The 12,433-nt window shown below is 41.9% G+C and overlaps 1 protein-coding gene across 1 annotated transcript in view; it reads right to left on the bottom strand.

The window, feature by feature from the left end:
- Nucleotides 1-12,433, bottom strand: part of eys (eyes shut homolog) — a 313,091-nt gene that overhangs the window by 194,949 nt on the left and 105,709 nt on the right. The window contains 1 exon segment of the mRNA XM_066660060.1: nt 1,715-1,836. Within this exon segment, the coding sequence (XP_066516157.1) occupies nt 1,715-1,836 (122 nt within the window).

The following is a 12,433-nucleotide window of genomic DNA, read 5'->3' as shown; positions in this document are numbered from 1 at the left end:
CATCGGACTGAGGAGTATTAAACTCCAGACGGCTGGAAATAGGACAGTGGGAGGTGAAAGCACTGAGCTGGGATTATATTTACCAGAGAGAGAGAGAGAAGAGAGAGAGAGAGAGAGAGAGAGAGAGAGAGAGAGAGAGAGAGAGAGAGAGAGAGAGAAGGAATGTATGCTCCACTTGGTGGCAGTGAGCTCACAGGCCTGGATTCAACTCTTCATCTTTTCCCATCCCCCTTTTCTATTCTCTAGTCTCTCCTCTGTGTGTGTGTGTACACGCAACAGCAGCTTTTTTCCTCAACTGAGTCACAGATCCAAACCCCCCTCTCCCCGCTGAGTGTCACTGATTGATTCATTTGTTTTACGTGCCATCTGCCATTCATTATCTCGGCCATTTGCGAATGCTAATCTCAGACTGGGGGATTCTCCAGCTCCGATGTGGGCATGAACACAGCAGAATCCTGCCAAATCCCACCCCTCCCCTTTACTGGATATGAAACTTCTGGGTCTGTAATGATAACTGACAATTGACACCTTGTTTTGGCCAGAGCTGACACCTGCAGCCTCTGGACGGCACCAGGTTGTTTGTGAAGTGTGATCATTTTCAAACTGACCAAATGGTTTTCTCAATCATGCAATGACAGAATTGCTTAAACTTCCCTAATAATTGGGGCTGTAGCCTGTGGGATGCAGATTTGTGACACAAACCCACAAACAAACCACCAGAGTGTATGTAGACCTACCCACAAAGGCACCAATGTGTATTTAGCCATTATGTGTAGACACAAGCACAACGGAGACAACCAGTTGAACACGGCATAGATACATACTCTCACCCAGAGCCATCGCTAAAGGGCATTATGGGGGCAGTGCCTCCAGGTTGTATCTATAGATATGTGGCTCTGTTATATGCTGCATTCATGGAGATAGAACCAGTAAAGGACATATCAGCGCAGTGTTTAGATGAAGCTCTAAACCAGGCAAGTTTCTTTATAGAGCACCTTTCATACCATAAAGTGGCCATCTTTAATGCTGTAGATTATTCCTTCACTCGATCAGTTATAAATGTGCCATGTGACAGATCTACGCTTGTGTGGATAGAAAAATTCAAGAAGCAGGTGAATAAATAAGTGTATTTTTTTTAGTTTCTCTTAGCTTAACTAATGAGTCAATTCTATGTTTCTCTTTACACTAAAAGTCACCATTTGATGTGGTAGTTGCAGCATGCCTCCCCGCTGTGCCACCCCACCTCCAGTAAAAACCACATAGTCGTCCGCTTGAATATTTATGGAGACAAGCCTGCTCTCGCCCCTCATTAAGCTGACTAACAAACTGAAAACTAAATTGAAAGTGTTTGGCAGGTTTTGCAGCTATGCACTGCACTGAAAATGGAGATCACTGGCAACCAACCTTTAGGCCACATCTGGACAAAACCTGAGGCTGATTAACAAAAATATTCTCAATGATAATATGGTCTTGAGGGGTATAACCACTACCCATGCCCTCTACCCCTCAAACACTGGGCTGAAGCGATGGAACTCCCAGAAGAGTAGAAGCTAGAAGCTACAGCTACTTTAGTCAAGTTCACATGGCTGATTGCAATCCAGTCCTCACAGCAGTGTTACCAAATCTAGAGAAGTGTAGAGGTCATTACTGAAGCACTGTGGGGACTAAACCACTATTTACAGCCATTTTTTCACATGAGTACTGTGGGACCTACCTGAAGGTATTGGGGAGGTCAGTGCAGGTGCCGTTATTTTTGCAGGGGTTGGGTGTGCACTCGTCTGTCTCTCGTTCACAGAAGACTCCCTCCCAGCCCGGCCCACACACACACTGGTAGCTCTGAAAGCAGAAACGGGGACAGTTAAATGAAAACAGATGACCAAAACATTGCACTAGTCTAAATCATGGAATATGGAAAGTCATTGTGACACGGTCCAGTGCAACAAACAGAGACCACTCTTTGTTTAGCTGCATGAGGAAGAGGAAAGTTAAAAAAAATAAAAGTTACAGGAGTTGTATTAAAAGATTTATTAAAAGATTAAATGTAATGTATGTGTAAAACAAAAGCTGATCAAACAACAAACAATTGTGTCCCAATAGTTAGAAAAGCAGGCTTGGGAATGGAAGGCTGCTGCAAATGGCGGGAAAATGGGGGGGGTGGGGCAGTGAAGGAACAGTGCTGTCTCCTCCCTCAACATCCACACCAGAAGTGTCCATGAGCAAGGTACCTAATCCCCCAACTCCTCCCAGGGTGCTGGGCGTGGCTCTCAGTGTGTGTGTGTGTGAGTGTGTTTTCACTGGCAAGGATTGGTTAAATTCCAAGGACAAATTTAAAAAGCTGATTCACTTCTTTAAATGCAAGAGCTGCTGCTGATCTCTGAATGTCACAGAAAGTGTTTGTGATTACTCAGTTCACATGAGGACAAAGACTGACAAAATGTCTTCCACAAGAGCTGAAGCTCTCACTTTGCTCACAGAAAAAATGCAAAGACCGGGTACATGGGAGTTTAGAAAACAGAAAAAAGCACAGCTACCGTCTCAAGAGATGAAACTTTATAACAAGCACTTATCTCAAGCGTTCAGATTCGGGAGATCCATCACAACTGGTTACAACATGTGTCCACAAACTTTTGGACATACTGTAGGTGTGCATATTCGGTTTTGTCAGAAATCACTGGGCACTGAGACACTATGATAAGCCGATTGGCTGGTGGGTTGCTATAGCAACGTCAGAGACAAAAATAACTGGCCAGTGAGTTTTTGCCATTGGCAAAAGTTCTAAAAGCTCTAAAACAGTTGTATATGTGCCAAAGGTCACCATGTCTAAAGCCATGTGTCAGCTAGAGGAGTACAAAGCCCACCCAGGATTGGCTTGTGGAGTCAAGCAACTGTGTGTATGGAAAAACTTCATTTCAGAGACCTGTGCAGATTTAAAAAATATAAAAACATATATGCGTTGACCAAACAGTGTATAGACATGTGCAGATATGGATTTCTCACAAAGATATGCTAGCTTTTGTTATAAAAGTGAGATGACTGCACTGCACACTGGCTCGTGTTTGACTTTCACAGGTTTCCGCAAGTTCACAAGTTCAAATGAATGGAAAGACAACAGCCGTGGCAAAGTGAGGGGTTGCAGCCACCTTTATATGAACCGGTCCAACATGAACTTTATGAACGTGTGATCTGAGCTGAGAACAAGAGGATGTTCAGGGCAAAGCTGTCGGCTACAGGTACGTATTCACATTTTTATTCTTCTTAGAAAATGTCAAGGTAATAATGGGGAAGTGGGAACAAAAAACCAAAAAAAAAACACAAACACGTGCTCAGGATACATTTAAAAGAGTTACAGTCGTCTCATTGGAAGTGCGAGTGCTGCTATGCAAATCAACTCCTTCAACCACCCACCATCCTGCATCAAATATTCAGGCATATGTTTAAAGGCATGCAAACCACTAATTTCAGCATAAATTACTAAACCAACCTTCGCAAAGGGAGAGCCTACAAAATTACACAGCGCACAGAGCTGAAACAAACAGGAGCTGGAGAGGATCAAACACATAGGCACCCCTTGATGTAGTGACACGGCTTACCAGTGTCTATTTTAATGCTCAGATCATTGGAAGGAGGTTTAAAAACAAGTACAGTCTATAGTTCACCGCAGCACAGTTTGCATCTTAATTTGGGCTGAGATAATATATTGTGATTACTGTGTACCACTGTAAACACCAGCGCACCAAACAGTGCTTCAGAAATCAAAGGAAGCTTGTCTCTCTTTGCTGCTCTGACAGACTTCACTCTTCTAGGAAGGATTCCAACTAGTTGCTGGAACATCGCTGTAAGGATCTGGTGGCACTCTGCTACAAACATTAGTGAGGGCAGGTACTCTTGTAGAACCCTCGTCCCTATGGAACTGAGAGGAGCACTATTACTCTACAGAATGCATTTCTACAAGAGAACAGGGTTTTAACTCCTCTAGGCAGCTCTTAGCAGTGGGCATGGTGAACACAGGCTCATTTGCAGCTGCTGTAGAGCATCCTTGAAAAAAAAAAGTTGCCTCTTAAAGTAGTTTCCTTCAAGGAGTGACCATTAATGTTTGGACAGTGTAACAAACTGTGGCCTCTTTGGCTTGATCAACGGTGACCAATGCAATTTTACTAAAGGAGAGGTAAGTGCTCATATTTTAAGGGGTCACGGGGTCTCTTGGGGGGCTGTGTAAGGCCAGGCGGATATACAGGGTGGGCTATTTATATGGATACACCTTAATAAAATGGGAATGGTTGGTGATATTAACCCGTTTGTGGCACATTAGTATAAGGGAGGGGGAAATTTTTCAAGATGGGTGGTGACCATGGCGGCCATTTTGAAGTCGGCCATTTTGGATCCAACATTAGTTTTTTCAATTTTATTGAGGTGTATCCATATAAATGGCCCACACTGTATATTATAACTTCCAAAAGTGTGCTTCTCCATTTTTTCTGATATGATTTGATCACAGCGAGCCTTATTCATAATGGAGGAACAATTTTGACAGAACTGGGAAATCAGAAGCCTGTGAGAAATGGGGATTAGAATGTTATGTGCTTAAATCACCTACAACAAACTCAACATCCAAGAGACAGTTTTAACACTGGATGCATACTCACTCTCACAAAAAAGAAAAACAAAAGGGCAGTTTTCTGTATTTACCATGTCCATACTTTACCTGTAATACACTTCCCATTTTCCAAAGGATGCAAGTATGCAATGGTATTTATTTGTATATCTCCAAATTTCAGTCTCAGAAGTTGGTTGCATCTCCGTAATCCCAAATATACCCAGGTGTTGTTGAGGTCTGGTTCGTGGAGGGGCCAGTTCATTATTCTAACAATACCAGCAGCAGTTCAGTTTGGTCATTTTATTGTTTGTTGTCCATTTCCTTTTTTCATGCACAGCCAATTGTCAGTAATTTAAAATCCTGAATGTTCAAAGATAATAACGATACTAACGTTCTAAGAATCCTGTTCCCTAAACACACAATGGCTTAGCTTCCAAAAAAACAAAAATGCAAGGCAAAATTCCCATTAGCTAAGACCAACAAGAGACAATTTTCCTAATTGAATTGTGAATATTTCATATTAGTAAGAAGGTGAACAGGCTGTTCATGACGGCACTAAGACCCCGTAGGCAACGCATAATGAATTACATGTATAGAATAAAATCCACAGTCTTAAATGCTTATAAATGAATGAAAATGAAAGCGTATTGTACACAGCACTCTGTAGGGGTATTACATGTTTGGAGACGTATATGTGAATTAGTGAAGCACCTTCAAGCCTGATCATCTTACCCTGCATACAGCAAAGACTTCCTAAAGTGTCACAGACCAATTATATTTATTTCCATTCTAGCTAAAATGCACCAGGAATAATAATAAAAAAAAAACAATGGAATTTTCCATTTTTGGGAGACTTTCAATTTTCAAAGAAATCCAAAGGGAATTTTTCCATACCCTCATCCAAAGTTCATTCGCCAAACTCCTCATGATCCATGTAATCACAAAGAAGATTCCAAGCCTGGATGCTGCCAGACAGGGATTAAGCCTAGTGCTGGACTATATCCTCCTTTCAAAGGAAAATCACAATAAAAGTGCTGTGTTGTAATAAAAGACTTTCATGTCTTGCCCAGTTCTTATTCTTGAATATCTTCTTGACAGCTCCACATCCTTTCAGACCTGTCGAGTTGTCTTCTCACAGTGGAAGGATGGACAGAAAACCTATGGATATTCTCAGACTTGCAGCAAGACTAGAGCTCAACGTTCTGAGCTCTCTCTCAAATCTTAAAACCTCGCCTAGTGATTTATGATCTACAATCGCGTGGCTGTTAGTAGTTCCATCTAAACCTTTCCCACCAATGCTTAACTGCTCCTTATCTTTAAGGAGCTAGTCTTATATCCAGTCGCCTCAGAAACAGAATATGAACAACAGTTCTGATTGGAAATGTAATAAAGGAAGGGTGATCTCTTATTTTCTGCACAGCACTGGAAAAGCCATAGTGGGGTGACCTCCAGTACCTTTGCAGTGCATAGTAACAGTGCTCAGGGGTAGACGCCACATGTCTATAAACCTACTTCACACTGTTTTCAATAAAAACAAGCTCATAAAAATGAACAGTGGGCAAGAGGAAGTCTCCAAATCCCAACTAGTCACATTATAGACTGGTTTCTCTTAAAGCTGAGGATACTCAGCCTTAAATGCAGTAAAAAACAGACAGTTAGCGTTCTCCCCCTCGTCCCTTTGTCGTCCCTCTCTGATGGTTTTCCTTCTCAAACTGCTTCTGACTGAGAGACGCATAGCACGTACCTGAGTCTCTATTAAATGAATAGCAGTTCTGGCTCATTGATTATTGCTGCTCAGGGAGAGAAAGAGCAAAACTAGCCGGTCACAAAGAAATATTAGATCATAGATAAAGGAGAATTCCGTGTACCGCTCAATAATAAGCCATAAATCTGTCTCGCCAGGGCTGCGGGGCCTGGTTCGGAGTCTCGAAAGAATGTCCCAGTGCATCCAACAGCAAGGAAACAAAACGCACACGGCAGAACCTGCGGAAAGCACAAGGAAAAATAAATGCCACTGAGGATAAAGTATACCACAGGACATTTGTCTCAAGAATCAAACAACATCAAAACAACGTTCCGTCTCCATCCATCCTTTTGTGACTCTAAGCGTTTAATGGAATATAAGAGTTCTGTAGCTGTAGCTTAAGTAGCTGCTTTTGTGGACGAAATGCAAGCATTACGGTGAAACCTTCTGGAAGAATATATGCACACGATACGTTTGAAAAGAAAACAAGGGCTGAAGCATGTTCATATCTGAAAATAATGCAAATAATCAAGTCAGAAAGGAATTCAACTAATGCTATTTAGTGGGTTCATGTGAAATGGTGTGGTGCATTGTACAGAAACACACAAACACAGACGTCTCTACAGCGACGTAGGAACCAGGGGCTGCACTTTACACGGTGTAAATAAATACACTATGTCACCAAAAGTGTTCAGACACCAGAACATCCAACATTTCTTTTGAAAAAGGTATTAATAATTAAGTCATTCTGTTTAATTTATTTATTTTTGTTATTTAAACTTTATTTAAACCAGGCAAGTCATTAAAAACAGCTTATTTCATTCTTTCATTCATCCATCTTCTGTAACCCCTTCATTCTGATCAGGGATGTGTTGGGTGCGGAGTCCACCAAGGATTAATTGTGTGTAAGTCAGGAACACACCCTGGACGGGGCGCTAGTCCAAAGAAGTGAACCACACTCGCCGTCACTTACATCTTCACCCCTGTGGACAATTCACCAGATCACTCACTAAAACATGGGAAACGTTCACTCATTCACTCAACCACCCACTCACTCGCACATACAAAAACCTGTGGAAATGTTCACACACTAACCTGGTCACGCATTCACACACACACACACACACACACACACACACACACACACACACACACACACACACGTGTGCGTCTCTCTCTCTCTCTCTCTCTCTCTCTCACACACACACACACATTCACTCAAACACTAAAACCCCTCGACAATTTCACACAATCACCCAGTCACTCACACACACACACAACATGTGGACAATTTTAAACAATCACACAATCACCCAGTCACTCACACACACACACAACATGTGGACAATTTTAAACAATCACACAATCACCCAGTCACTCACACACAGACACTAAAACCCCTCGACAATCTTACACAGTCACACAGTCACAAACACTAAAACCCCTCGACAATCTTACACAGTCACACAGTCACAAACACTAAAACCCCTCGACAATCTTACACAGTCACACAGTCACAAACACTAAAACCCCTCGACAATCTTACACAGTCACACACACACAAACACTAAAACCCCTCGACAATCTCACTCACTCACTCACTCACTCACTCACTCACTCACTCACACCCGTGGACCATTTTACACAATCACCCAGTGACGTGTTTGAGAATGAATCCCACGCAGACGCAGAAAGAACACATCAAACTCCTCACCTTTAAAACAGCTGAGTAATTTACCTTTAAAACAACATAATTCTGTAATTATAAAGGTGTCTACAAACCTTTGGACAGTGAATATTATCCACGTGACAACATTTAACCCTTTATCACATCATTTATAAAAAACACCAAAAGCCCAACATCTTTGGGGAGTCGATAAACCGCAGCTGAATGTTTGGACTGTTTAATGGAGCACAAAGAGTGTGGACAGACAGGACATTAGTCAACTTTAGGCTCTTGAGTGTGACCTACATAGGGACGTTCAGTGAGTAGCTGCTCTCCCCGGTCTTTGTGGTCACACAGAGAACTAAAGGTCAGTGGCACTTAGCCCGTGTATGAGAACTGACGTGGGTCACACTCTGTTTAATACAAGCGCATGTGTTTTTTTCCCCCCCTTTACACAGTGCATACCATCATAATGGCTGCGGGGAAGTGTACCATTAAAGTGCTCAATTACACGCTGGGCAGGCCATTTCGTAGTCAGTGATTTCAGGCCTGTGGGGTTATAAAAATCTCTTAAACCACTCATGCAATGATCCAACCATTGAGCATATAGAGTGGCTATTAATGCGTCCGTGCTGTTCTAAATCCATATCGCGGGTCATAAAAGTGTCAGGTGATGTTCTTCCCAATATTTGCGGCCTTATTAACTACTTTGTTTACATGCGTAGAAGAGATTCAACGTTTGTTCCCCTCAAGCCACGTTGTCTCAGAATGCTATTTTCTAAGGAAATCTGACGCAGTAATTATCTGTCTCCATCACCCCATAGCACCTCAGTCTTCACAGCCACATGGAAACTTAAACCCAGCATCACAATGTCTCTACTAACAGAGTCGTGGCCAAAACCTGAAATCACACTGGCAGATCACCTTTTTGATCCTCCATGAGATCTCAGCCACCTGAGGCCTGGGAGTACAACAGAGCACAGCTGTCGTTGCTCTCTAAGAAGGGACGATCGCCCAATCTCTTCCCCCTGTGATCAAGCATCTATCAGCTGATATAACTCTGGGCATTTTGCGTCCTCCTGCAAACATGTGGATCACACCAGAGACACTGCATTAACAGCACTTTGAAATGAAGTGATATTTGGTGTCGCTTTTCTCAGAGATCACATCTGTTTGTGCTCCCTCCCCCAGGCTGGTGGCACTGTGTGTGAAAGTGGGAGACTTGGTGAAAGGTAACAACTACATTTTCCATAATCCATTCATTCATTCATTATCTGGGGTCACGGTGGGTCCAGAGCCCACCTGGAATCATTGGGCGCAAGGCGGGAATACACCCTGGAGGGGGCGCCAGTCCTTCACAGGGCAACACACACACACACATTCACTTACACCTACGGACACTTTTTGAGTCACCAATCCACCTACCAACGTGTGTTTTTGGACTGTGGGAGGAAACCGGAGCACCCGGAGGAAACCACGCGGACACGGGGAGAACACACCAACTCCTCACAGACAGTCACCCAGAGTGGGAATCGAACCCACAACCTCCAGGTCCCTGGAGCTGTGTGACTGCGACACTAACCTGCTGCACCACCGTGCCGCCCATATTCCATAATATAATTAGAAGAAATAAGTAATAACAGTAAAATTATATGTAAACGTTCTGCTTGACATTCACACATTAATCCAAACCTACTCTGTTACCACTTCATCCTGATCAGGGTCTTGGGTACAAAGCAAGAACACGCCTCGGACAGGGTGCCAGTCCATCACAGAGCATCACACACACACACAGTCACTCTCACACACACCTGTGGACATTTCACTCAGCCAATCCCATGTGTGTTTTTGGACTGTGGGAGGAAATTGGAGCAGCTGGAGGATTTTTCATCATGAAATGTCTTTATAATGTGGAGTTGCAGGTTATTGCACATTTACAAAAAGAGTACAATGACAAACGGAGGTGCAAGGTCACCTTCAGACAGCGGTAACTTCCCCAGTTAAGGTTTCATAAATAAATGTTATGGAAAATGAGTTTGTTGTTGTACGTAAAGTTGGTTAAAATTTCAAAACACTATGCAGTACCCAGTGAATACAGACTGTTCACGGAAAAAAAAACTCTTATTTTAAAAATATAGAAGGAAAAACCCACATATTATATGTTAAGTCGACTTACCCAGTAGCTGTTAAGGTAACTCTAAGGGAAACGTTTGTTTATAAAACTCCACAAGACGAGGAGTAACCTTTATAAAAAAAATACTGTTCTTTTGTTTTGTGATGTAATAAATCTACTAATACGTTAAGGTAATTTCCTAATATCTGGTTGTATAAGAATGTTTATAGAGCACATGGATAAACAACTGAGGAATTCAATTGTTTTTAGTGTATCAGCAATTGGTTTAAATGTCCAAATGGAAAAACAATCATTTTGATTGAGAGTTTATTCAAACATATCCCCTACCCCCCACTCATTGAAAAAAAAAAAATACCACCCTAAAGCTCCTTTCCCCTTTACATACAACACACAAACATCTCTAATCAAAAAGAACAGAAGAACAGAGAACACACCATGGTGACACACAATGGTTAGATCTCTCCTGGTTAGATCTTTTGTAGTTTTGACAGTGTTCTCAAAAACACTGTCAAAACTATACCCTGCTTATTTACATACTGCTACATAGCCATCATTTCAAACCCATTTTAAAAGCTCAGTCTGATTGGCTACACTTACTATCTAAAGAATATACAGCAAACAATGTATTCTTTCCCAAATGTGTTGTATTTGGCTAGATCTCTGAAAAGTGATCAGCAGTATGACAGTCTTTAAATTCCTCTTTTAAATGTAGGACTCTGGAGAATGGCGCAGTGAGAAAACAATGCAAGTAGCCAGTAAGTAAATAGTAGTTTCATACATTTGGATCCTGCTGTATTTACAGTATGTGCCCTTTAATATACACCACATTATTTGGTGCCTTACTATAGTAAAGCTTGGCTTCCTGTACGTATGCGCAAATTTTTCAGTCCTCCACATCAGTCAGGTGTGAGAAGCAGGATGTCAAGGTGAAAGGGTGCAGATGAAGATGTGTTTGAAGATGGTGAAGATGTTTCACTGCTCATTTGAGAGGTTTCATCACTTCAAAAACTTTCCGGATAACTGAAAACCTTTACAGACAACCAGCAACCAAAGCTTTAGGCTGTTAGAGCTCCTATAGATACACAGGAATCTCATTAATTCTATGAATAATCCACACATACAGAGCTGGTTTTGTGCTGTGATACTTTATGTACTAATATAAGCAATACTGGAATATATCCAAAAACAAAAAGATGTACTAAAAAAACACAGCAAAAAAAAAAGCAACGGTTTCTGTCCACTGTTCTATTGTGAGAAGCCGGCTCAGTGCCACCAATCTGGGTGGCTTCCTGCATGTCACCAGCCACTGCTTCTTTCTGAACTACCACTGGACAGCTCAACACACTGGAGGAGAACTGATTAGCACTGAACACGCTGTGATAAAGTGAGAAGGGAAGTACTCCCAGAGAGCAAATCCAAGTGTGCTTTCTAGAACTCCTGACCTTGGACTGCTGATGTATCACCAGGGAGTGAACCGAATAAGGCCACTACGCCGCTTGGGAGCCCCACTGATTGTTCTAACAACAGCGGTCTGGCCACTCCAGAGCCCAGAACTCAACATCAAAGCATGTGTTTGGCATTACTTGGATCATGGGAAGTAGAAACTGCAACCGACTTCTGGACGTGCGGCAAAATAATGAGAATTTAATATCAGTGAAAGGCCTCTAACATTCTGCATATTATTAAAAAATACAAATTACAAATCATGCGAAGCTTATGGACTAAGGTTTGTGAACACAGACTCATCTAATACTTCTTACTTTGTATTTATCTGCAGCCAGTCCACCTTCGCAGAAGTATATAAGCTGAGTCTTCAGGCAAGGAGTTGGAGTATTTGTGAGTGTTTGATGGCATTCAGAACAATAGTGAGGTCAGGTGCTATGATAATCAACGTCTTAACAACTTAGACATCCCACTTAGGATCATTTATATTGGTCAGTTCACCAGGAAACATGGACAAGGTGTAGATCACAGCCTGTGTTTTCAGATGAAAATATTCAAAACGAAAAAAAAGAAAGAAAAACAGCAAAGAACATTTGATATATGAGGTTTGGTATGGATGGAATGTTGTATGGCTAGGCACTTCAGCACTTCACATGCAACTATAAGCTAATACACAGCAACCCTCAATGTATGGCTGATCTTTTCATCTGAAGGGTTGGCATTAATAGCCAGAGAAATAGAACTCTGCTCTCTTTCTCCATTATAAAAAAAACTGGACTTGCATTATTCAACAGGAATAAATGATATGCCATTTTCCCCCTACTGTTCAGAGTGGGAAAACAAGTGTATGAG

This window comes from Hoplias malabaricus, chromosome 2 (assembly GCF_029633855.1).
Source record: "Hoplias malabaricus isolate fHopMal1 chromosome 2, fHopMal1.hap1, whole genome shotgun sequence".
NCBI lineage: Eukaryota > Metazoa > Chordata > Actinopteri > Characiformes > Erythrinidae > Hoplias > Hoplias malabaricus.
Note: the sequence above shows the minus strand (reverse complement) of the source record. Positions and strands in the feature narration are given on the sequence as shown.